This window comes from Macaca mulatta, chromosome 2, assembly GCF_049350105.2.
Source record: "Macaca mulatta isolate MMU2019108-1 chromosome 2, T2T-MMU8v2.0, whole genome shotgun sequence".
NCBI lineage: Eukaryota > Metazoa > Chordata > Mammalia > Primates > Cercopithecidae > Macaca > Macaca mulatta.
Genome location: NC_133407.1, coordinates 175,426,186 through 175,451,396, shown reverse-complemented (window position 1 = coordinate 175,451,396; position 25,211 = coordinate 175,426,186). Strand labels below are relative to the sequence as shown.

Genomic DNA, 25,211 nt, shown 5'->3' with positions numbered 1-25,211 from the left:
GTCAGAACTTTAATTCAGCACCAGTGTCCTTTCTCATGGCCACTCTTAGGGTAACTTTGGCTAAATTTCAGACTTCAAAAACACTCAGGAATCAGAGGGACATAAAGAACATGGAATTCTGTGGACTAGCCTTGAAGCCTAATATCTGTTCGTAATGCTTTCCTTCTAAGAAAAGTTATCTCAAAATTCAAGTAATTAAATTACAAATGAAATTGTGGAAGATGAAGCAATGCGTCACTAATTACAGTTGTCCGCAAAATCATAATTGGGGTAAGGGAATTAGAATGGAAAATCACACAGAATGACTTTAAATGTATTTTTTAAACCTTAAATAAATGTTCTCAAAAGCAACTGCTTCCAAAACAAACCAATGTCATTGTTATAAGCATTCATCATCAGTAGGAGGAATATATCTTTTTCAGTGTTCATGAAACTACTGCTGTGTCATGATCGACTTAGGCAGATGTTTAAAGTTTAGTCAATGGGCAGATGGTATCTCTTTACAAATTCTTCAAGTTAGCAGTTACAGGCTTCAACTATGCTGTGGTAGTTAGGAAGATGGGTCACCAGGACCTCTTTCAAGGAAGATCTTGCTGCTGAGCTTCAGAGAATGTGGCTAGCAGACAGCCTCCTGCTGTCAGCTCCTGCAGAGAGCCATTTCACCTGGGAGTATGCTCTTCCCAGGGCAACTGGCCTTCAGCAGGTGAGCTAAGCAGGCAACACTTGGCTCTACCAGGTTGGCCAATCTTTATCAGGCCTGTATCGCAGCATGACTTCTCCCTCTGCCCAATCCTACTTTCCTCTCCCCTCCTTTCACATGTGTCTATTTCTAATAAACATCTTGCACTCCAAACTGTCTGTATTTGCATCCAGAGAACACAACCTGCTTATGACATGTCTTTTTCATTTGCATTCTCACTTCATTTTACTGCAAATCTCAGGAATATGCTTGTGTAGGTCCAACTCTTGGAATGATCATGATACTTAAAGAGCATGCTTTTCAGCGTCTAGACTTCACTTTATTTAATGAAAGAAAAGAATATAGGTAGATTTCTCCCTGCATTATCCCGCATGGTACACAGAAGAGGATATAATTATTGTCAATAAGTTCTTTTCTCTATGAAAATTGCCTATAAAACCATAAATGCAAAAATAGCACACATTCAGGCATGTATTCCTACAGTATTATTGATTATTGAGCAACTTCTACACACAAGGCACAGGTGAAAAAAGCAGTGAAAAAGCTCCTGCTCTAGAGGAGTTCGCATTCTAGTGGTTGCGACAGAAAAAATAAATCAGTAATTAATAAACGTAACGCAATACCAGGGTCTGTGAGGAAAAATAAAGTAGGGTAGGTGAGAGGATAGAAAATGATTGAAGAAGCATCTTATTGTCTTAAAACTATAGACAGAGAGGAAATGCTGCAATCCACACACGGCTGGGCTTGCACAGTCACATTTACATTTAGAAAGTCACTTTCCTTGACAGTATGTATCGTTTTTGTTCCAGTGAAGAATTCATCATGCTCAACTTTCCTAAAATAATATTTCCTCTGCATTGTGAGTCCACCTGCTGCATGAGACATAAAATCTTAAATCTATGATACTAACCTATATAGCAATGTTGTCTTGGGGAAAGAGCAGCCCGAACCATCATAAGCTGTAGTCAGACACAGCTGTCTCAGGCAGATGGCTTTAGTGGGCAATATCATGAGCTTGCCAGGTTTTTTAAAATATGAAAGGGTTTTCTGCCTCATTAGTACTCCATGGTTGACCATCCACAAACACCTGGCGTTCACGCTTCTTCCTCTTGTGGAAATATCACTATACATAGTCTTAGCTCTAAAGGATTTGTTATATAATTTTTGCCCAAAGAATCTAATACTTAGATAATCTACAAAAACACCATTTGGAAAAACCCTTCCTCATGTAGTTTGAGATGAAAAATTGAAATCAGGACCAATAAGGAAATGGTGTAGTGGAAGAAGCACACTAAATTACTTTGCTCCTTCTCAGTACTCAAACTACTTTGTCCAGAAGGAATCCCAGGTGGCCTTCACAGTTCTCTGTTTACACCATCAATATAAGAATGAATAACACAAACAACAGTTTCTTTCCAAGAATAACTGTGTGCATCTCTACTTTTTTCTTCTCACACTCGACAAGCACTTTGTCATCATCATCTTCAACACATACATTAGGTAAACACCAACATTACTAATTATAACTTGCTAAAGGCAAGAATCATAACATATCTACACCTTGTTCAACCCTTGTTATGAGGTAAAGCAGAAAAAGCAATAGACTTGGAGTTTGGAGAAGCAGTTTAAATTCAGGTACTGTGATTTATTAGCTTCTTAAAAGATTAAACTGTCCCAAGGTTATAAATTTCAGTGTTTATATTTGTAAAATGGAGATAACATCCACCCAAATACTTTACAAGGTCAGTAAAGAAATGTGTTTTAAAGTACTTGAAAACTACAAAACGATCTGCAAATGTAAGGTATTGATATCACTGGAGTTTAGATTTAAATTTTAACATATTATTCTGATATAATTTTCAATTGATCAATAAAAAATACCTTCATTTAAGAGGTCTTTATTCACTACCTTCTGTGTTACACTATGGGGAATATTAAAAAGGATAGCTATCTATGTTATCAAGGAGCTTACAAATCAGATTTCAGAAGGGGAAATATGGAGGAAAGATGTGGTTTTGGTTTTTGCCAGTACTGAGTACTTTCTATGTGACAGATATTATTACAGTGTTTTACATGTAGTAACTCTTTTAATTTTCAGAAACCTACGACAAAGGTAAAGGTAATATTTTTATCTCATTTGCAGTTTAAGAAGATGAGGCACAAGAAGTTTGGAAACTTGCCCAAGTCTGGAATCCTAGTAACTATTAGAGTTAAGTCACACACTCAGGCAAGTTGACCACAATGTTATATTACATCTCAAGTTCGGCAGAAAACACACACACATATATGCATCATTAATAATAACTAATGAGGATTAATAATACTAAGGCATCAATGAGGATTAATACTACTAAGGCAGTATTGATGCATCAATACTATATCAATACTGCCTTAGTATTATTGATCCTCATTAGTATGATAAATACAAAGATCACCCTGGGGAGGGGTAGTCAAGGAAATCTTCATGATATGAAACCAAAACTAGATCCAAACTTGTTTTGAGGATTCAGATAAGAAAAATTAAATAAAGGACTAATAGAGTATCACTTTCCATATGTACTTTTTGAGGGTACAATAGGTATATATCCTTGATTAATATATAACATATTATATAATATATAAATTATATAACATTACATAATAAATAAAATATACTATAACATATAAATTATATTTATATATTATTTAATTAATTTAACATATATTTATATATTATATATTTATGTTATATATTAATATATTATTTATAATACATAACATATATTACATAATTCTATATTTATATATTATGAATATATTAAAATTATTTATAATATATAATATATATTAATATATTATATATGGAGAATGTAAAAATACAATATATATCTGAAATATCTCATTGGATATGTACTTTTATAGACTAGAGTTATTTCATAATTAAAACAGACTTAAAGCAATGTCTGATTACTTATCCATATACCTACCAGTCTTAATCCATTTTATTTAAAGAGCTACAATTTAAATATTTTCCTATAATCAAGATCATTAAATCTTGGCCTATTAAAATGGAAAATAACTTGAAATAGAATACTTGATGTCTTTTCATAATAAAAAAATGCCACCAGGCAAATTATTTTCAGTCTGCATGAGTAGCACTGTGTCAATTTTCCATGATACAGACAGGAGGCTGCCTCACTCACTCCTCTGGGTTTTTATATTTGCTGTAATTATAACATTTCATATATAGGAAAGCAATTTTGAGAGCTACTTTTCAAGCGGCATACAAAACAATGGCCTCATTGAAATTTCCAGCAGAACATGTACATTGATTGCTTGTTGGTCCTGCATGTAGCTGATGAAACTTACCAAGTGATATGTCTGGGCCTTTAAAACGTTGAGATCAATAAAGTTTTCTTCATTATCTGTCTCTTCTTCCTTAGAAAATAAACAAATTTTTAAAAAATTATTAAAAACTATAATTAAAAAATATATTTCCAGTTTTCACCTACATGCTATACTAGGCTATATTAAACTTGATATAAAGACTAGTGTAGGAAAGGGTATTTAAAAGCCTAGTGAACGTGTGCATAAAGTAGGGCACAATATTATTAACAGTTCATCTGTTTTCTGAGGTTTTGATGGTATTACTACTTAAATAGCACCATTTTTGCAGTCAATAAAGAAAGGAAAAAACGGGGGGAGGGAAAGGAAGGGAGCCATTGCTATAGAACTACAGATAAATATAAAAACAGAGCAAGAAACAAACCCAAGTAGCTGGCAAATTTGATATAAATAGAAGGAGTTAATGGATATTTTTGAGCAATAAGACTGAAATGGACAAAAATGAGAGGCTCACAGAGAATATTCTCATTTGCTCCGACCAATCACACTGATACATATTTTTGACATCTCATCTCTGGTATGTTCAAGCTTGATAAAATAATGGTTACCAGTACTGGTTGGTCCATGGTACTTAAATCTATTACAAAGGATAGTTTAGGTGGGTGCCAAGCTAATCCTAATCTGTAGACCAACTGGATGTAGAGGGCAGGGGTAGAAAGTGACCCTTTGAGAACCAACTCCCTCCCCAGTATGCAGTAAATATGGAGTCTGAGCAGGTTCTATGAGCATGTAAGACAAAACATGAGCTCCTCTTTTTTCATATGTCTTTGTGGTGACAAGTGACATAGTAAGTAACAAAAATTTAACAAGGATATTTCAACCTCAAGGACACAATAAAGACAATGGAACTGGGCCCTCAAGTCATTATTTTATAAAGAAAAAAGAGAATGTCAGTTGGTGAACACTTCCATATGTAGAACTGTACAAAGCTGTAGTAGATTTCAAAGATAATCCTTATCTTCAACCATTTATAAATATATAAGATACTGGTTCTCCAAGTGTGGTTCTGAGAGCAGCAGTAACAGCATCACTTAGGTATTCCTTAGAATGCAAATTCTAAGGCTCTATCCCATATCTCCTCAGAAACTATGGGGGTTGGAACAACGAAGGTAAGGTATGAGAACTATGCTAAACCTTGGAGAACCAGAAACATTTTAGTAAAATAAGAAACAACATAAATGTAGATTCTATACACTCCAGTGACGTTTACTTTTTTTAGAGTGGGGCAGTAGAACAGAAATGCAGACAAAAGTGATCACTTTATATCTTAAAACTGAAGCAGAGGTATACACTTTTGACAAATGGCTTAGTCTAGTCTGTGTTTGCACTAATAAGAGTCTACTTAACAACCAGAGTAAATGAGTGAAATGTCAATGACTTAATGCCCATGGGAGAAGAGACAAGTTTATAATGCTTTTACAATAATCTGATCAGTACTGTTTACATAGGCAATCAATAGATACTTGTTGAACTATACTGGACTGAACACTAATAGGTAAAAAGCTTTAATAGTAGGTACTAGAATGAATCAGCAACCAATATATGGTGCTGTTTCTCCCACAGCCAGGATTTACAGGTCCAGGAATCAAGGGGTGGAAATGGAGTGGAATCACTTGCTATTACCCCTAGTAGCCCACTGGCAAAATTCTTGCTTCCTGTTCCCATGATCTTATGCTTTGCTGGCTTAGAGGTCTTAGTTCCAAAAGGAGGAATTCTTCAACCAGAAGATACAACAACGATTTGATTGAACAGAAATTAAGACTGCCACCTGGCCACTTTGGGTTCCTCATACCTCTGAATCGACATGGCAAAGAAGGCAATTACTGTATTGGCTGGCATGACTGATCCTATTAACAGGACACTGGGCTACTCCAAAATCGAAGGAAGAGTATTCTAAAATACAGGAGATCTTTTAAGGCATGGTATTATCATACCCTGTGATTAAAAATCAACAGAAAACTACAACAACCAAATCCAGGCAGGTCTACTTACTGGCTCAGACACTTCAGTAATAAAGATCTGAGTCACCCCACCAGGTAAAGAACTATAACCAGCTGAGGTGCTTACTGAAGGCAAGGGGAATACAGAATAGGTAGTGAAAAATGGTAGTTATAAACACAACTACAAGCATGTGACCAGTTACAGAAATGAGAATTGTGATTGTCATGAATATTTCCTAGTTGCTATGAATATATCTGTATGTGTTTTTGTTTTCTTTACTCTTATTCCCTTATCATGTAACACAGATGTACTGACTTTATATCATAGTATTTAAGTATTGTTACTTTTGTAATATTTAAGTGATATCAGGGAGAAGAGTAGATATCACTTATGGACTTTATCTCCTCTTCTGGAGAAGGAATTAGAGCAATATCTGTTGTATGCAGAGCAGTTACATTCTATTAGATGAAATTATAACCATGCTATGTATGGTCTTTATTTGAAGATTATGGTTTAAGAAGATGTATATGGGTGGTAAGGTGACAAGGGGTCGACTTTTGATGGTTAATTTTATGTGTCAATTTGACTGAGCCACAAGGTGCCTTGGTGTTGGTTAAACATTATTCAGAGTGTGTCTGTGAGGGTGCTTCTGAATGCAATAAATAATTGAATCAGTAGACTGAGTAAAGCAGATTGTCATCACCAATGCGCATGGGCTTTATTCAATCCACTGAAGGGCTGAATAGAACAAAAAAGCTGAGAAAGAGAATTTATCATTTTTGCCTCATTGTCACTGAAGACATTAGTCTTCTCTTGCCTTCTGACTCAGACTGAAACAAACTATCAGCTCAGCTCTCCTGGTCTTCAGGCCTTCAGACTCAAACTGGAACTACCATCAGCTCTTCTGGGTCTCCAGCTTGATAACTGTGGATCTTGGGGCCTTCTCAGCCTCCATAACCATGTGAGCCAATTCCTTAAGTCTTTTTCTATACGTGTGTGTGTGTGTACATCCTATTGGTTCTATTCCTCTGAAAAATCCAAACTAATTCATAGAAAAAGGATTAAGTTACTAAGTATTAATAAGAGAGCATTTAAGAGGAATTCAAATGTAAACAGGCTGAGAAAATTGTTTTGTAAGCTATTAGAATACATGAGGATTCTAATTTCAGTAAGTCAGAAGGCAGTCAAAAATTTCCTATTAGTCTAATATGCCTTCTTAATTCTGACTGCCAATTACTATGGATATGATTATGTACAATAGGTGGGAATATTTTGTGTTATTGACCCCAACATATTTATAAAAATAATTATTAATGTGTCCTAGCTTGATATGGGCAATCCAAAATTAAAGGTTTCTAGTTTCTAGATGATTATAGGAGAACTTTGACTGTGAGAAATAATCTTTTTTTTTTTTTGAGACAAGAGTCTTACTCTGTTGCCCAGGCCAGAGTACAGTGGTGCAATCTTGGTTAACTGCAACCTCCAACTCCCGGTTCAAGCAATTCTCTTGCCTCAGCCTCCCAAGTAGCTGGGACTACAGGCACATACCACCACGCCTGGCTAATTTTTGTATTTTTGTAGAGATGGGGTTTCACCATGTTAGCCAGGCTAATCTCAAACTCCTACCCTCAAGTGATCTGCCCACCCCAGCCTCCCAAAGTACTGGAATTACAGATGTGAGCCATCACACCTGGCCAACCTTTACCATCCTTGAGCAACGCCACAAACTCAGACAACAGAATCATGTAATATCCCATCATCAAAAGGCTTCCTGGTGGTGACCCAGTCCTCCTTAAAGAGAAGAGTAGAAGTAACAGAGGGCTCCTTAGAATAATATGATGACAATAAAGAAGAAAAGAAATTAAAGAGACATGATGCAAGGGAATGAAGAGCCTCAGGGCCAACCCCTTTGAGGAAGGCCTTCAGTTTGCTCTTATGATAGTAGAAGGTCTTCACCTCATGGCTGGGAAGAAATGTGTGAAGAGACTGCTTTCCAGTATATTTCTCTAAATTCACACCCCAAATAATGGTGCCTTGAACTTTAAAGGGTTCCCAATTTAAAATGAGCTATAGTTTCTAAATGTTACACAACGATGTGCTGACAGTTTGATTTTATGGTCAAATATTTAATGAGTATGTATTATGCACCAGGCCCTGCACAATAAGCTGGACACACAACAATAAGAAAAATTACACATAGTTTCTGCCCTTGCAGATATTTTTCTTCTGACTAGTGGGTTTTTCTTTATTCCCCAGACTAGCAGTTTTTAGCTATATGCCTTTGAAGTTAAATATTAATGTACTAGAACCAGGTATCTGTTCATAAATTATTCATAACTATTAAATAGTTATTAAGAAGATAAGGGAATAAATAAGGTGAACAACTGGGGATATATGAGTACTTAATTTCTGAGCTTGAATGGAAAGATCTGTTACACAAAGAATAAAGTCTAAACTACTTTTCATGCCCAAAACAATCTGAACTCGGTCTATCTTCCAAGTTAATCTTATGCTACCCACCCCCTCACATAGGAACTCTGGCCATAGTAGTTTTCTCTTAGTTCCTTGATGATGCTAAGCTTCCTCCTGCCTTCAAAGCTTTGGCACATGCTACACAGCCAGGGCCTTGCCCACTGCCTGCTACATAACAAGTGCTCAATAAGTATATGCAGAATGAATGAATATATCTTTGTCTTGACTTTCAAAATTCATCACATTAAAAAGTATCTTTCATATTGACAAGTTTTACAATGGTCTTTTTCCTTCTGTAAATAACAGTCATCTTTTTTTACATATATTGTTTAAATAAGGTTTATTTACATTGCTATTAAAAATACATGTTAAAACGTTAAAAATGCAAAGCATAGAAAACAATCATTCATAATTCTCCTACCCATATATAATGAACGCTAATATATTTATTTTTACCATATTTTACGTAATGTTATAACATAAAATTTGGAATCCTCTCAGTTAATTTTATAGCATATAGTATAAGTTACATTCCCATGTCAATAACTTTGTATTTTTCTTTGTAAACTTTGTAAACATTTTTTTTGTAGAGACAGGGTCTTGCTCTGTCACTCAGGCTGTAGTGGAGTGGCATGATCATGGCTTACTGCACTTTCAAACTCCTGGGCTCAAGTGATCTTCCCACCTCAGCCTCCTGAGTAGTTAGAACTACAGGCATGCATCACCATGCCTAGCATTTTTTTTTTTCTTTTTGGTAGAGATGAGGACTCACTACATTGCCCAGGTTGGTCTCAAACTCCTGGCCTGAAGCAATCCTCCCACTGCTTCCTGAAGTGCTAGGATTACAGGTATGAGCCAGCATGCCCACCCAACAATTTTTAATGGTGATATAGTTTGGATATATATGTCTCCTCCTTTGTCTCTGGTCCTTCTCCCCTCCTCTGCTCCTTCTCTGGCCATGTGAGATGCCTGCTCCCACTTTGTCTTACCATGGTTGTAAGCTTCCTGAGGCCCTCACCAGAAGCAGATGCTGGTGCTACACTTCTGGTATGGTCTGCAAAACTGTGAGCCAAAATAAACTTCTTTTCTTTATAACTTACCCAGCGTCTCAAGTATTCCTTCATAGCAACACAAAATGGACTAATACAAATGGCTTTATAATATTCTATTCAGATAGCATCTAATCTATTTAATGGTTATTTTTCAGCATTTGCTATTAAAATTTTGCAGTGATTAAAACCTCCATAGCATATACTAACTTAAATACTATACTAACCTCAATGCCAAATTTCAATTACTTATGTTAAACTAATTATCTATTGATTTTAAAAATTACCCAAAAATTTTAACTGATTTATGACAGCAAAATATAGTTGACCCTTGAACAACATGGGTTTGAACTGCATGGGTACACTTAAACACAAATTTTCTTTCATTTCTGCCACCCCTGAGACAGCAAGACCAACCCTTCCTCTTGCTCTTCTTCCTTAGGCTACTCAATATGAAGACAGGGAAGATACTTTTATGATTATCCACTTCCACTTAATAGTATATATGTTTTCTCTCCCTTATGGCTTACTTAGTAACATTTTCTTTTCTCTAGCTTACTTTTAGTGTAAGAATACAATATATAATACATATACAAAATATGTGTTAACTGTTTATGCTATTGGTAAGGCTTCAAGTCAACAGTAGGCTATTAGTAAAGTTTTTGGGAGTCCAAAGTTATATGTGGATTTTCAGCTGTGTGGGGGCTGATGCCCATAACCCCCACATTGCTCAAGGGTCAGCTGTATACTATAAAGTTGTTTTTTTCCCCACCATTTCTGCTTGAAATCACATGTATACTCCCTAAAGTACCAGCATCAATCTAATTCAAGTTCTGAGAATTATCTTGAGAAAAAGTTCTTTTGTCTCTGTCATCTTTAGCTGCACACTATGGATGGCATGTAAAACATGTAAAAAGGCGCAGATTCTGCCAAACAACTTAAATAATGTTGATTATTTAAAAGCACTAAAAAAAATTCCTATTCATCCTAATTGTAGATGAATGAATTCCTTAGAAATGAATGGTATGCATATAAAGCAGAATTTATTAATCCCAAATTCTTTTGTTCTGTTTTAAATTATTTATTAGTCACAGTCTATCTAACATCATGAAGGGTTGTTATTAAAGTATTTACTCATATAACTAGTGGTATATATTTCCCTGAACAGTTTAAGAACCTCTGCTAAAATTCAGACCTCAATCATTAGCGAATACAAACATTAACTTAATCAAAAGTCTAAATGATGATACTCGGCACTGTATTTAAAAGCTTTTCTTCTTTAGAAACAATGAAATAAAATATATTCCAGATAATGGAAGTCTGGGGGAAATTAAGAGAATGGAAAGTGGCCGAAAGGTGAAAATGAACAGAAAGTTCAGCTACACACATACCACAAATTCTTCATCCACTTTATTTAATGTTAATTCTGCATCATCTTCTGCAACAGTTTCTTCTTCTAATTCTTCTACTGGGTATATTGGCCTAAAATAATAAGGTTAAACATGAGATGCTAAGTTTAATATTTAGTAAGACGAAAAATCATAATGCAAATATTATCTCTTCTATGCCAGGTTTTGTCCTTTTTCACTCCACTTCCATAATCACTGTTAAATGTTTCATGTATTTTTCCTAAAACTTTCTATGTGAAAAGCAAAAGTGGTTATCTTCAAATTTATTAAAAAATGAGATGATACTACGAATGGTGTTACCCAATTTAGTGCTTCTCACCAATACACCATATTTAAATACATATGTATTTCTCATTATTTTTTACATACCTGTACTGTATTTCATTGAACAATCAATACCATAATTAATGTAACTGGTAGCCTATGACTGAACGCGGAGGCTTCTAATTATTTTGCTAGACAATATTGCAAAGATCATCTTTGTACATTTATCATTACACATACCGCTCAGAATAAATTTGTTCAAGTGAAATAGCTGGATAAACAACTTTGTACATGTTATTGTTTTGCTATATACTGCCCAAATTGGCTTCCAAAATGTTACCCTAATTTAGACTCCAAACAATACTGAAGGAGAGTGACTCTATTTCCATATATTCACCAATATGATAAATAATACAAACTTTAATTTTAGCACATCAACCACGTGAAAAAAATCTCATTCTTGTTTTAACTGCATTTCTTTGGCATGAAAATGATTGAACATCTTTTCATATTTTCATTGGTTATTTGCACTTCTTTTATGGTGAAATGTCTATTTATACTCTTTACTTTTTGGCTTTTTGTATATTAAGAAAATTAATGTTTTGCCTAACCTCTCAAAAATTATTCCCCTAGTATATTACTTATAATCTTGGCTATTCAAGATTGTTACAGTTCTTATCAGATAGAGTTGGTAACCTTTTCTTGCACAGACCCTAGCTTTAACATCATATATTTGAGGCTTTCTGTCATACTACAACCCCTATACTCCTCTGGTCTTTTAATACTTCTATAGTTTTACTTTTCACATTCACACCTTTGATCAATCTGAAGTTTATTTTAACATAGGTAATAAGAAGGATTCCAGCTTTCTTCTTATTTCCAAAATGTAAAATTAGTGGTCCTAACATTAAACTTTGAAAAATCATGTATTCATCAAGATTAATGACACATATCCTATATTAAAAGTACTCAAATGTATTTGGGTTTATTTATGAAAATTTATTTATTTTTTCCTTTTTTTATCCAATAACAAAGCTAGAGAGAAAACTTGTATTAAAAACTTCTACCTGGCTGGGTGTGATGGCTCACATCTATAATCTCAGCACTTTGGGAGGCCAAGGCGGGTGGACTGCCTGAGACCAGGAGTTTGAGACCAGCCTGGGCAACATGGTGAAACCCCGTCTTGACAAAAAAAATTAAAAATTAGCTGGGAGTGGTGGTGTGCACCTGTAGTCCCAGCTATGCGGGAGGCTGAGGTGGGAGGATTGCTTGAGCCCAGCAGGCAGAGGTTCACCCCAGCCTGGGCGACAGAGTGAAACCCTGTCGTAAAACACGAAAACCCACGCCTCAATCATGTTAACAGAATACAAAAATCAACATTTACTATTATGCAAAATACTGTGAACTAAATCAATCATCTTAAATAATAAATTTCCTAATTTTTCATTAATTAGAAAATATCTCAAAGGCCATGTTCTTCCAGGATTCATTTTGACATTTAGAGATATAAAAAATTCATCTATATGTAATGTCTATCTCATTTACATGTTACATAGCTGATATATTCTCTAATGTTGACTACTTTTCAGCTCCCTCCTTTTATTCCTCATTTAAACATAGTCCTTATAAGTTATCCAAGTTACAGTCTCTTCAATAAATGGTGCTAAAAAACAAAAAAAGAAAAATAAATAGTAATGGGAAAACTGGATATCTACACGCAAACGAATGAAACTAGACCCCTACCTCTAACCACTTATAAAAACCAACTCAAAATGGATTAAAGACTTAAATATACAATCTGAAACTGAAACTAATAGGAAATGTGGGAGAAAACACTTCATGACTTTGGTCTGGGCAAGAATTTTTTGAATAAGACCTCGAAACCACAGGCAATAAAAGCAAAAATAGACAAACACGATTACATCAAACTTAAGGAAACAATCAAAAGAATGAAGAGACAGCCCACGAATGGGAGAAAATATTTGCAAACCACCCATCTGAGAAGAAGTTAACATCCAGTATGTATAAGAAACTCAAGCAACTCAATAGCAAAACAACAACAAAAACTAGTCCAATTTTTTAAATGGGCAAAAGATCTTAATAGACATTTCTCAAAAAGTACTATAGAAATAGCCAACAGATATATGCAAAAATGCTTGACATCACTAATCATCAGGGAAATGCAAATCAAAACCACAATGAGATATCATCTCAACCCAGTTAGAATGGGGATTACCCAATCCCTCACCTCTCAAAATAACAAAGCCTGATGAGGATATGGAGAAGGGGGTACCCTTGAACACTATTGGTGGGTATGTAAATTATTAGTACAGACACTATGGCAAACACTATGGAGGTGCCTCAAAAAAACTAAAAATAGCACTACTCAATTATCCAACAATCCCACTACTGATTATATATCTAAAATAAATGTAATCGGTATGTTAGAGATATCTGCACTCCCATGTTTATTACAGCACTATTCACAATACTCAAGATATGGAATCCAATCTAAGTATCCATAAAAGGTTGAATAGAAAAAGAAAATGTGGCATATTTTCACAGTGTAATACTATTCAATCATAAAAGAGAATGAAATTCTGTCATTTGTATCAATCTGTATAAGCATGGAGGACATTATGTCAAGTGAAATAAGCCAGGCACAGAAAGATAAATATAGAAGTAGAGAGTATAATAGTGGTTACCATAGGATGGGAAGGGTAGGGGGAAGGGAGGATGGGGAGAAGTTGGTCAAAGTGGGTGAGTACAAAGTTACAGTTAGAAGGAATAAGTTCTAGTGCTCCAATGCACAGTAGGGTGACTACAGTTAACAATATTATATATTAATTAATAATATATATTTGAAAATAGCTCAAAGAGATTTGGAATGTTCTCACCACAATAAAATGATAAACATTTGAAATGATGAATATGTTAATTTCACTAACTTGATCATTGTATATTGTACACATGTATCAAAACATCACATTGTACTCCAAAATTTGCACAGTTATGTATCAATTAAAAACAAAACTAAAAAATAAATTATCCAAATTACAATACATAGGCCAGGAATAAGAAGTGCTGAGAAACAAAGGAAGTGCAAAATAGAATAGTGTTTGAGATATTACACCACAGCTTCTGGTGAATTTAGAATATGTTAGGCTATGAATTTAGTAGTTTTTTAAAATGCTAAATACAGCAGCACATCTCATAACTTATTTTCTCTTGAAATTTAATAAAGTATTATGCACCATGTAGTCATTCTTTATATTGTACTAAATAATAATGTTTGGATTGAAGCATATGAAATTGCCATTTTTTTAGTTTAAAAATAGATGAATACGAGTAATTTCATATGGCTCATCCCAATGGTAACCTAATTCAAGGAAGTTATTAAACTTAATAGGGAGATTATACCTAAAAGAATATAATTGAATATACATTAAAATGTTAACAGGGAATTTTATACATATGTATATATATACACACACATCTTTCTACAGAAGTTAGTTCTAATAAAAAAAAAAAAAACACTGCTTACTCATATTTACCTGAATAGTGCCTTCTACATTCTAACCTATTAAAAATCCCAAACTGCAGAGCATAAAATTTATGTTTTCTAATTATAATCTCTATAAATTGAGTTTCCAAATGTTCTATTTCATCTATATGCTCAATATCTATTAACACATCTAAGATAGACCAAGCATTATGCTAACAGAGTACTTGTGAAGATTTCATGATTTCTAGCAAGAACATCAGAATAGTAAAGAACAATTTTATACCATAGGATAAATATAATAATAGAAAGAAAGCACTGTCAGGTTGGACACAAAAGCAATGAACAACGTCTAGGAGAGTGTCAGGTAGTTTCTTCAGTATTATTCTTGCCCAGTAACTACTAGCAAAGGAGAAAATCCCACTTAAAGTACTATATTAATTTCAATTTTTTTCCTTAAATCTGTAGCTATCAGTTCCCTCTGTGTATATATTACGCTTATGTGTGTAAACACATGTACAAGAGACTTTTAAAAAAATGTCAGAATTTACAAAGATACATAGTCACAGTTAAACCTTCAATAATTACATATTTGAACAGAGAAGGGGCACAATAATATGTAACACATTACTTCAGAATTAGTTTTGAAGACATCAGACATTCTAATTTTGTCTATACTGGCTTTTCTTAATTATCTGTGGCATTTTCAATTTAGAATAGTCAAAAGGAAATAATTCTTTTACGTTCAATTAAACAGCTCTGCACCCTCAGAGGAAAATGCTATGCACATAAAATTACTATTATCAGGTTGGGTAATTTTTTACCTTTTCCAGGTGAAACCAATATATTTCAATGCTTCTTCAGCTAAGCAATCAAGAACATAGCATACATGTTCTCCATAACCTGACTTTAATTTTGAAGGAGGAAAATCTGCAGTTCTCCCCTGAAAAACAAAAGAAAAAACAGGGTATTATTTGTCAGTTATACTCCAAATGTCAAAATTTAAGCAAAGAACTGCTGAATGGATGTATCACTTTTCTTTCAAATGATTTACAATAACTGTAATTACATTGCTTCATAGAAATCCATTTCAAGTCTTTGTAACCTATTGATACATAAAAATACTGAAAATAAAGATTTTATTGTTAAATGTATCAAATTAAAAGGCAGTAACATTATAGCAGAACAAATTATTGATCTTATTAGAGTGAAAAGAAACCAGTAAAACTATTTAAATAACTATGTTAAGGACAGAATGATTCACTTGTCAAAAATTAATAACATTTGTACCAAAAAATATTTTACTGCCTGCCCAGGAAAAGTCAGAAATGAAAAAGCACAACTGCTATCATGGTCTTAAGTACAAGTTCCCTTTCAGAATATAAAGTGTTTTGACTTTGTAGGGTATATTTTTTAATTATCATTTTTTACATCAAGAATTAACCATTCCAAAATTTACCTCTCAAATATATCAAGACTTAATATATATATATGTATATATTACTTTGGGCTAATAAAGAGTATATACTGAACATTTTCAGAAGTGACATTAATGTTATAATACAAACTATTTTAAGGAGGTTTTACCTGAAAATAAATTCATAATTATATTTACAGAGGAGTCATCTAAATGGCTAGCATTTGTTATTAAATTATCAGTGTTAAAATTCATAACTTGAGAACATGGAGAAAGAAGGGTTGTTTACACTTACAAACGACCGAAGCTCGGATAGTATGTTAGATATCGTGGCATTAGGGTCATCATATTCTTGAGGCTGCTCAAAGGGACGTCCTGCTTTATTAATCAACCAAGCAGCAAGAGTACAAAACATGTAGAACTGTTCACCAGGGTTGGTAGGCAGTGCAAAATAGTGTCTGTTTCGAAACAAGGAGGAATGGGGGTGTATGTGAAATAATGCAAATAAGTCTATAATAACTAATAGGGCCGAATTCACAACTGTCCAACAATCTTTCTTCCCCCCAATGGCCATCAAATCAAAAGGCCTCGATAATTCACCCTTTCAAGTTTCCAGTAATCCACAGCACTCACATTAAATTTTTAAATCATCAGGATTAGCGCAATTACTACTGTACCCAAAATATGAGATCAAAGACCTTACACCCGGGAAATGTAGTGCCTGTTAGAGCACAGAGCATGTAGAGTTTTTGTCAAAATGATTTAAGTGTCAGTAATAATATATTAGTACCTTATTAACGAAAATGGTAATCTGGAAGGACCTCAGAGTTTAAAAGAGATCTCAAAAGATTACTCATTATGCATTTTTACTCTTTCTAACCTATCACCTATGGTAAACATTTGTTTTTATCTTGGCTGCATATTCAATCACCTGAGGAGCTAATAAAAATACTGGTACTTGGCCAAACATTGCTTCTTCCCTCATGAATGAATTAAATCAGAACTTCAGTGAGTGTAGGCCCAGTATGGGGTATATTTCAAAAGCTTTCTACATGTTTATAAGGTGTAGTCAGGATTAAGAAACTGTGAATGTCACATCACCAATCTAAAAAACATCTGTGGGCTCTTGCTTAATCCCCTGGTCTGCTAAACACAGTTCTATGAGGATCAGTATGATTTATACCTAAACATTATAGGAATAAAACTCACTAGCAACAACATTCAAGTCAGTTTAATCAAAGATCTTATTTTTCTTGTTCATGTGTAGCTATCATTATTATGTTTGCAATGTATTTACAACAATTATAATCATTGTCATAAAAATCAGTCGTGTACTCCTTCATGTTTCCCAAACTTTATCCTGCAGGATAAGTGTAAACGTTCTGGAAGATAACAGAAAGCTGGGAAGAAAAAAGGCCATGAAGTCCTTCCAGGTATATGCTAACTATCCTTTCAAAGCATCCACCCACCAAAAAGTCATCTTTTCCTTATTGGCAGATAACTCCTCTAGAGCACAGGAATGAACACCAATAGATACTGTAAACCTAGGACAGTGGTTCTCAAATATTAGTGTCCATCAGAATCATCTGGAAGACTTACTGAAACAGACCACTAGTCCCCATCCTTATAATTACTGAAAAGGTAGATAGACCTGGGAAAGGGCCTGAGGCATTTCAGTTCTAGTAAGTGCCCAGGTGATGCTGATGCTGTTGGTCTGGTGATCACACTTTGAGAACCATTAGACTAGGATATTCCCACACAAATCCATGATTCAAAGTGTCCTGCTGAACCCCTGAAGACACAGAGATGACATCAACAGAACCTTAAGGTCATTTTCTTTTCATTTGAAAAATACACTTGGAAAAAAATGCATTTTTATTAATACAGGAAATGTTGGTTGTCTATACTATCCTGATCGATTCACTTTAATAATCCCAGGACTACCTTTTCTAACATGGATCAAGCAACACTACTTTTTTCCTTTATCTTTTCTCCGACTATGGACTAATTTAATATGAACAGTTTACATAAAGCCTACATATCTTTCAATTCAATTTATTGTAAGAGAGCAGTGGAATGAGATTAAAACTATCAAGGGAAATTATTTGAGCCTGGCTGTAGACATTAAGTACTATAGATTCTTACTATTGATTGCCTTTTATGGAATAAAATAAACGTAAGTATTAAAGTGAAAGAAAAGCTATAAAACTGATTTACCTGGCTACTGCTAAGCTACAGTGATTTGAGGAGAAGGTCCTAGCCGACCACTACCCTCAGCAAGTAATGGCACTGCGTTCAGGATATGTTGGACTTCTCCCCCACCGGAACAAGGGTAGAACTTTAGGTTCTATGATAGGAGACAATTCAATAGTTGTCATTCGTCTTTTCCACTTTTCAGTTTCTGAGAGTATGGTTATTGCAAAGGCAGAAGTCTTTTAAACCATAGCAAGTAGTTAACAAGTTTACTAGCCGCATTTAAAGCGCTCCTTAACAGGGTCGTAAGTACCCACGGTCCCCAGTTGTATAAACAGGGTCTTAAACAACAACAACAAAAAAACCCCAAACTAGAAAAAAAGCCTTAAGTGATAATGGCATTCCTCTCTGGAGACGAGATTTTGGGCGGTTTTATAATTTTTCTAGACATTTTCTTGTGTTTTTCTGAGTTTTCTACAATGAGTATTTGTTTTATCTTTACAATCATAAAATACAGTTTGTGTTTTGTGGTAATGCGTGTGTGTTAAAAAACAACAACAACAACAAAAAAAAACAGGCAAGCTGTCTTCCAATCCTTTCTGCCGTTCCAAAACTTATTTATTCTCTCTACAAAAACAGCAAGTCAGGGCTGCGTGAGCTCCACGGACCTCCCCGGAGTTTGGAGTGAAGTGCCCTTCTCTGGCTAGGCAGACGGAGGCAAGGAATTGCTAACCCGCTCTCACGGAATTGGTTCCCAGCAGGACCAAGGAGGGCATCTCCCTGGAGGCTAGCAGGCACCCAGGCGCTTGGGGACACGGGCACCCACCTGGACGGGGCCTTCAGGTTGCTCTTCCGGAGGAACTCCTCCTCGTAGCGGAGCAGCTTCAGCTTCTCCACCAAGTCCTCCATCACCACGAACATGTGGTAGGCCGCGCCGGGCCCCCGCTCCACGACCACTTCCCCGGTCCCTTCGCCACGGGACCTAGGCACCCCATCTTCCAAACCCGACGTCGTGACGACGGCCAGGGCAGCAGTCATCGCAGGACGGACAGAGTGCAGCGTGGGCTCAGGCCCACAGACCTCTGCGGCCTAAGCCGCCAGCCCTGCAGCAGCCAGTACAGCCACGACCGGTTACCAGGCGACCACCGGACAACCCGTCACCAGGGAAACTAGACTCCGCCTCCTTCCCTCCAATCAGGGCGGCTTTCCTGAATGACGTCGCCCGTGGCCCGCCTCTTGCCCTGCCTCCGCGGAAATGGTGGTCGGGAAGCAGCACCGCCCCTCATGGAGGCGTGGTGTTCGCGCCCCACCCCCCGCTGCCTCTCCTCCCTCGGCTTCTGGAAGACTGAGGAGAGGCGGCTAGTGACTCTGAGCTGGCTTGAGGTGTGTTGGACCTGGTGGTTGCTAAAGGCAACTAAGCGGGCATCTGGGTCAGCTAGTAGCTGTTAAAAAGATTAAAGGGAGGTGAAGACGTGCAGTATTGAAGGCTGCACTGGCCCACTGATACCTTTATTTTCTCAGAATTGAGAAGCTGTTCATAGTTGTAAAGATAGTCAATACCATAGGTTTCACTTTTACTGCAGGAACTTTCCAACAAGAGGTTTCTCTCGTTCTTTCTTTTTTTAATTTTATCTTTCTCTCACTAGGCAATGCTGCACATAACAGTATACTGTAAAGCTTGAAGTACTGTATTGCATTGCCTGGCTATTACTCCAGTGCTAGGAAAGTGGTTGGAAGGATGAGGAAGAAGACAACGAACAAAAGGAGGCATTTGGGAGGCTTTGTTTTACTTCAAAAACAAGAATACTAAGCTTCCAGCCTGCTGCTTAATCTGTTTCAAACCCATAACATGTAGTATAAAGTTTTTGGGTACTTCGTTAAATCCAGCAGAATAGAGATGGTCTTAAAAGGAATTTCCCTGCCCTAAAGCTCTAAGTGTGGCTAAAGATAGGGTGTTACTACTGTATTCTGCAGTTATTGACCTAGAAAATTCAAGAAAAGGTACATAACTGACCACAGAAATGGCCCAGCTTTACAGTTTTCAAAAGGATTGTGTATCGGGCAATTTTCTTAACAGTTGCAAAAAATGAGGTAAGTGGTGGATGCCTGGCAGTTTTTTGGAAGAAAACTTAATACAAGAGATTGAACATATATGTTCGTGTTTATAACGTGACTTTCAAGGGCTCACTGATCTCTTTCTTGTGTCTGCCACTACAAAGTATAGAAGGGCCACATTTTTGGATAACTGAAATTTGAAATGTATCTACAATATCCTGTTTTTGTTAGAAAAATGAGAACACACTTTTCATTTTAATCCGTCTACAGCTAACTTGTTTCTGATACTAATAAGGTTATCAAAGTGAAAAGTCAGTAGGGCAAATACCATTTGCCCTATTCATTAAAGAAAGGAAGTATTTAAAATTACATTCATTAAAGTATTCATTAAAGAAAGGAAGTACTTAAAATTACAGACTTGTGTAGAGAATAACCTGAAGCGGAGCCCACTGAGAATTGCTTTTTAAATAAATAACATTGCTTGCCTAGCACAAGTCATGAGCCAGCTGCTTTTAATAAAGTTGAGTGAGAAAATTGGGTTTGATGTTACCCCACTACCAAATTGATCTTTCCGGGTCTTTGCCTTTTTGGAACAGTGATTCTCCCCATATGTCCATACCCCAACCACCAGCACGTGTGCAGCCTGGGGGTGTTATATGTTTGTATAACAGTCACAGTAGTGTAAGATAGATGTATGGCTTTGTAAGACTGAAGAATGAAAGCTTACATATATGTTTTGGGGTCCTAAGTTAACTAACAAGCAAACTGTGGCTTTTTACATGACTCTGAAAAAGCTCTCAGACTTGGGAAGTAAATTTATTACACTCAGGGAGGGAGATGTTCTTGCCAGGCATGCTGCCTACTTAAGATATTCTGACATTTTCAGGAAGTTACGTAACACTGTATGAAATAGTCAAACGTTGCTTTTTAGCTGATAAATCCTCCAACAACATATGTATTTTAACTTGGGGGAAATAAAACGACTCCCAGAGTCTTAGCCATTTCCTTCCCAGGTACAATACTAACTCAGCCTGGCTTGAAAGTAGTATCAAAGAATAATTTCCCCCGCTTAACTGTGAAGAAGGAAAAAACCCGAAAATATAAAGTATTTCCAGTAATCGTGGCACAAAGAGAACAAAAAAGCTAACTGTTCAACACTGCATGTTTCCCCAATAAAAAATTTTTGAAAGAACACTGAAATTTCATTGTTCATTTCAGGGATTTTTGCTGATTCCTTGTTTACCTGTAATAGTTTGTAACACATCAAAAGGTCTTTTCCTTGATAGTTTTCTTCAAGTGTGTGAAAAAATGCACTCAAATCCTCTTGTAGCTGTTTCAGCCACTTGGAAGCTTTGGGGAATACATTTATATTAGGTTTTTGTTGTTTTGTTTTTGCAGGACTAGCTTATTTGTTGACTAAGGAGTTAGAGCTTGAAGAGAATGAACCATGTTCATTCTTCCTGTAAAATATCAATTTCATCCCTGGTTTTATTTTATTGACCACTATTAATAACTGGTCTTCTGACTTTGACTTTTATTTCTTACAAACTATCTGTGAGGTAACTGAAGGAATTTTTTTTTTTTTTTTTTTTTTTTTTTTTTTTTTTTGAGACACAGTTTTGCCCTGTCACCAGGCTGGAGTGCAGTGGTGCAATCTTGGCTCACTGCAACTTCCGCCTCCTGGGTTCAAGCAATTCCCCGGCCTCAGCTTTTTAAAACTCTTGGATCTTTCTGTGAAACTCTGAAAACTAAATAGCATTCCAGGCCGGGCACAGTGGCTCATGCCTGTAATCCCAGAACTTTGGGAGGCGGAGGCAGGCGGATCATTTGAGGTCAGGAGTTCGAAACCATCCTGGCCAACATGGTGAAACTCCCGTCTCTGCTAAAAATACAAAAATTAGCCGGGCGTGGTGGTGGGCGCCTGTAATCCCAGTTACTCAGGAGACTGAGGCAGGAGATTTGCTTGAACCGAGGCGGCAGAGGTTGTAGTGAGCAGAGATGGTGCCACTGCTCTCCAACCTGGGTGATAGAACGAGACTCTGTCTTAAAGAAAAAAAAAAAAAAGCATCCCAGTCAAAGCCAATTTAAGCTCAGTGGATTTCCCTGAAAGGTGCTTAACAAGGCTGGAGGTGAAAAGGAGGCAGATTGTAGACTGGAGGAAGGCTGTCCAGCCGCATCTTCAAATAGAAGAGCAAGTCCTTCAGGCAAACTTTAGGCTTAAAGAACAAAGCTGCGCTGTGTTATAAATGGCTTAGTACCACCCATTTGGGTTGTTAAAAACTTAGAAAATCGCTAACTGAATAAATCTTCCTTGAAACTATAGAAAAGGAAAAACTTTTTCTGCCCTCTTTGGAAGTAGCTGTGCCTGTGAGTTAAATGAACATGAGACAGGTAAACAGGAAGAAAGCACACAAATTTTATTTAACATTTTTACATGCACATGGGAGCAAAGGAAAAATGAAGTTGATAGGGCCAACAGTTTTCACGCCTTTTTTTTTTTTTAAGAAAACAAAGAATGATACATTTGTAGGGAAGTGACAAGACAAAGGAAAAGGGATTTAAGCTTGACAAACTGTAGAAAAGTGACTAGGAAAAATATGGGTAAAATTAGCAGAAGATAAGGAATATTTTAAGAGGTTTGTTTCTGCAGACCCATTTTAGCATTAATTTCCAGTCTCCCATCATAAAAATGTTATTCTTCTCCTGGTACAGGGATGGCTTCTTTCTCATGGGAAATTTTATGACTTGCTTTTAAGTAGAAAGGGGAAGGTCAGAGAGCCCTTCATATATCTGCTGTATCGCAGGTGCCTTCAGATCACAATAATCAATATGCAACAGCAGCATATTTTGGGGTGGCATGTTCTAAGCCCCATTCAACCTCATCAAAAGTATCTGCCAAAAATCTAGAAGGAAAAAAATCATATTTATATGTAAATCTTTAAAAGCGATGCCTTGTAAAGCAATGTGAAGACATTACCTCTTCAAAACTGTCCTATAGATCAGAACCAGTGCACTCAGACAACAAAATAGGAGTAACTATTGCAGTTGCTGTGATTAATTAAAATATCCAAGAGAATCTACAGACAAGTTTTAAGACAGCTCAGCAAGTTTGCCATATATGAGATCCAAACTAAAAAGAGTTATTGGATGCATAGTATTCTATTGACTATTTGGAATTAAAAGCACTTAAAACCCCAAAAAGTTACTGGAGATGATAGTTAGAAAAAGAAACCTCACAATAAGCAACACATAGCACCCAGGAACAAACCTATCATTATCTTTATATAGAAATTGTTAAACTTGACCGAAAGTTTTGGAAAAATTCAAATAGGAATACAATGTTTATAATGAGAAAAATCAGCATATTTGCCCAATCTATAAATTTAGTATAATTTCAACTACAATTCTAGGAGGGCTATTCTGAAATTCATATGTAAGCATAAATTTTATAGAAGTATGAGGAAAGAATTACAATATATCAGCAAGATTCCTAGTACAAGTATAAATTAATGATATTATCAGAATATATACAAAATAGCCTGAAAGCAGATGAGCATTCATATGGAAACTTAGTGTGCAGCAGAATCAGTGTTACCTCCTAGTGGAAAAAAATCAGCTATTCACAAAATGCTATTAAAACCATGGGCTATCCATATGGAAATAAAATTATATCTATGACTTCCATCACATAAATTTCAGATGGATTGAAGACAAATGTAAAACATTTGTAATGTGTAGAAGAAAGCAGTATCTTTAATCTCGATGTAGAGAAGGAGTTCGTAAAAGAAAAGATTTAAAAAGAGAAACTTATAAAAATTTAAGAACCCAGATACAAAATAGGCCTCTATGAACAGTGAATAAAGAAGATACTTGTGAGCCATATAATATCAATGGATTAATTTCCAGGATACACAAATAGATCACTGCAAAGGCTCTGCCATTCTAGAGGATTGTAGGTGTGTTAGTCTAGGTTGGGGTTTCTCATTCTAAGCTCTATTGTGATTTCAGGCTGGATCATTGTTGGAGGACTGCTGTGTGCATTGCAGGATGATTAACATCCTTGGCCTCTACCTACTAGTTGCCAATATCACCACCCCTAATGTCTAAAATGTCTAACTAAAAGTGTCTCTGGACGTTGCCAAATGGCCCCTGGTTGGGGGTGGGGGTGGGTGGCGTGGGGTGGGGGTGGGAGGGCAAATCACCCTGATTGAGAACCACTGCTCTAAATTCATGAGTGGAAATTGCAAATACCTTTATAAGGATGAGGCATGTAAAGGTAAATGAGTGACATGTGTGAGAGACCTATGGGGACCCTGAAAATTCCTGCACCATCTCGAGGAGGGGACATTTTTGTCAGGCAAGAATGCAGCCCAACTTTGCCATGTGTTCTGATTTTGCAAGGATCTGAAGCTAGATTTGTATGTCAGTGTGAGATCCTAATGCTCTTGAGGGTGACCTTTTTGCACAGAAAATATTTCACAGGCCGCTTTAGTTAAAGATATTTATTAATGCATTAAATTTCAAAATTTAGAAGCCTTGTTCTGAACTTTTTAGTTTGACATTCAAATCTTATTCAATTTATAAATGTAGTAAATTTGTTACAGCTATTTAAGGGGGGGGTTACAATTTAAATTTCTGTAGAGGTTTTACTTGTTTATAAATTCATTATATGCTCTTTAATGGCTGACAAACCATTCCAGATACTGATAAATTCCCTAAATCTAAAAGTAAAAGAAAAAGGTGGTGGGGCAGGGCCGGGGTGGGGGTGGGGGGATGGCAGTGCGGGGGCAGGGGCGAGCAGTGCAGTGGATAAGCTCTAGTAAGT

The 25,211-nt window shown here is 36.0% G+C and overlaps 1 protein-coding gene across 1 annotated transcript in view; it reads right to left on the bottom strand.

The window, feature by feature from the left end:
* The window catches only part of IFT57 (intraflagellar transport 57), a 64,068-nt gene extending 44,616 nt beyond the window's left edge, over positions 1 to 19,452 (bottom strand). The window contains 5 exon segments of the mRNA NM_001258196.1: positions 4,049 to 4,117; positions 10,938 to 11,028; positions 15,546 to 15,664; positions 16,434 to 16,596; positions 19,158 to 19,452. Coding sequence (NP_001245125.1) covers positions 4,049 to 4,117; positions 10,938 to 11,028; positions 15,546 to 15,664; positions 16,434 to 16,596; positions 19,158 to 19,369 — 654 coding nt within the window. The 5' untranslated portion in view covers positions 19,370 to 19,452.
* Positions 19,453 to 25,211: the final 5,759 nt, after the last annotated feature.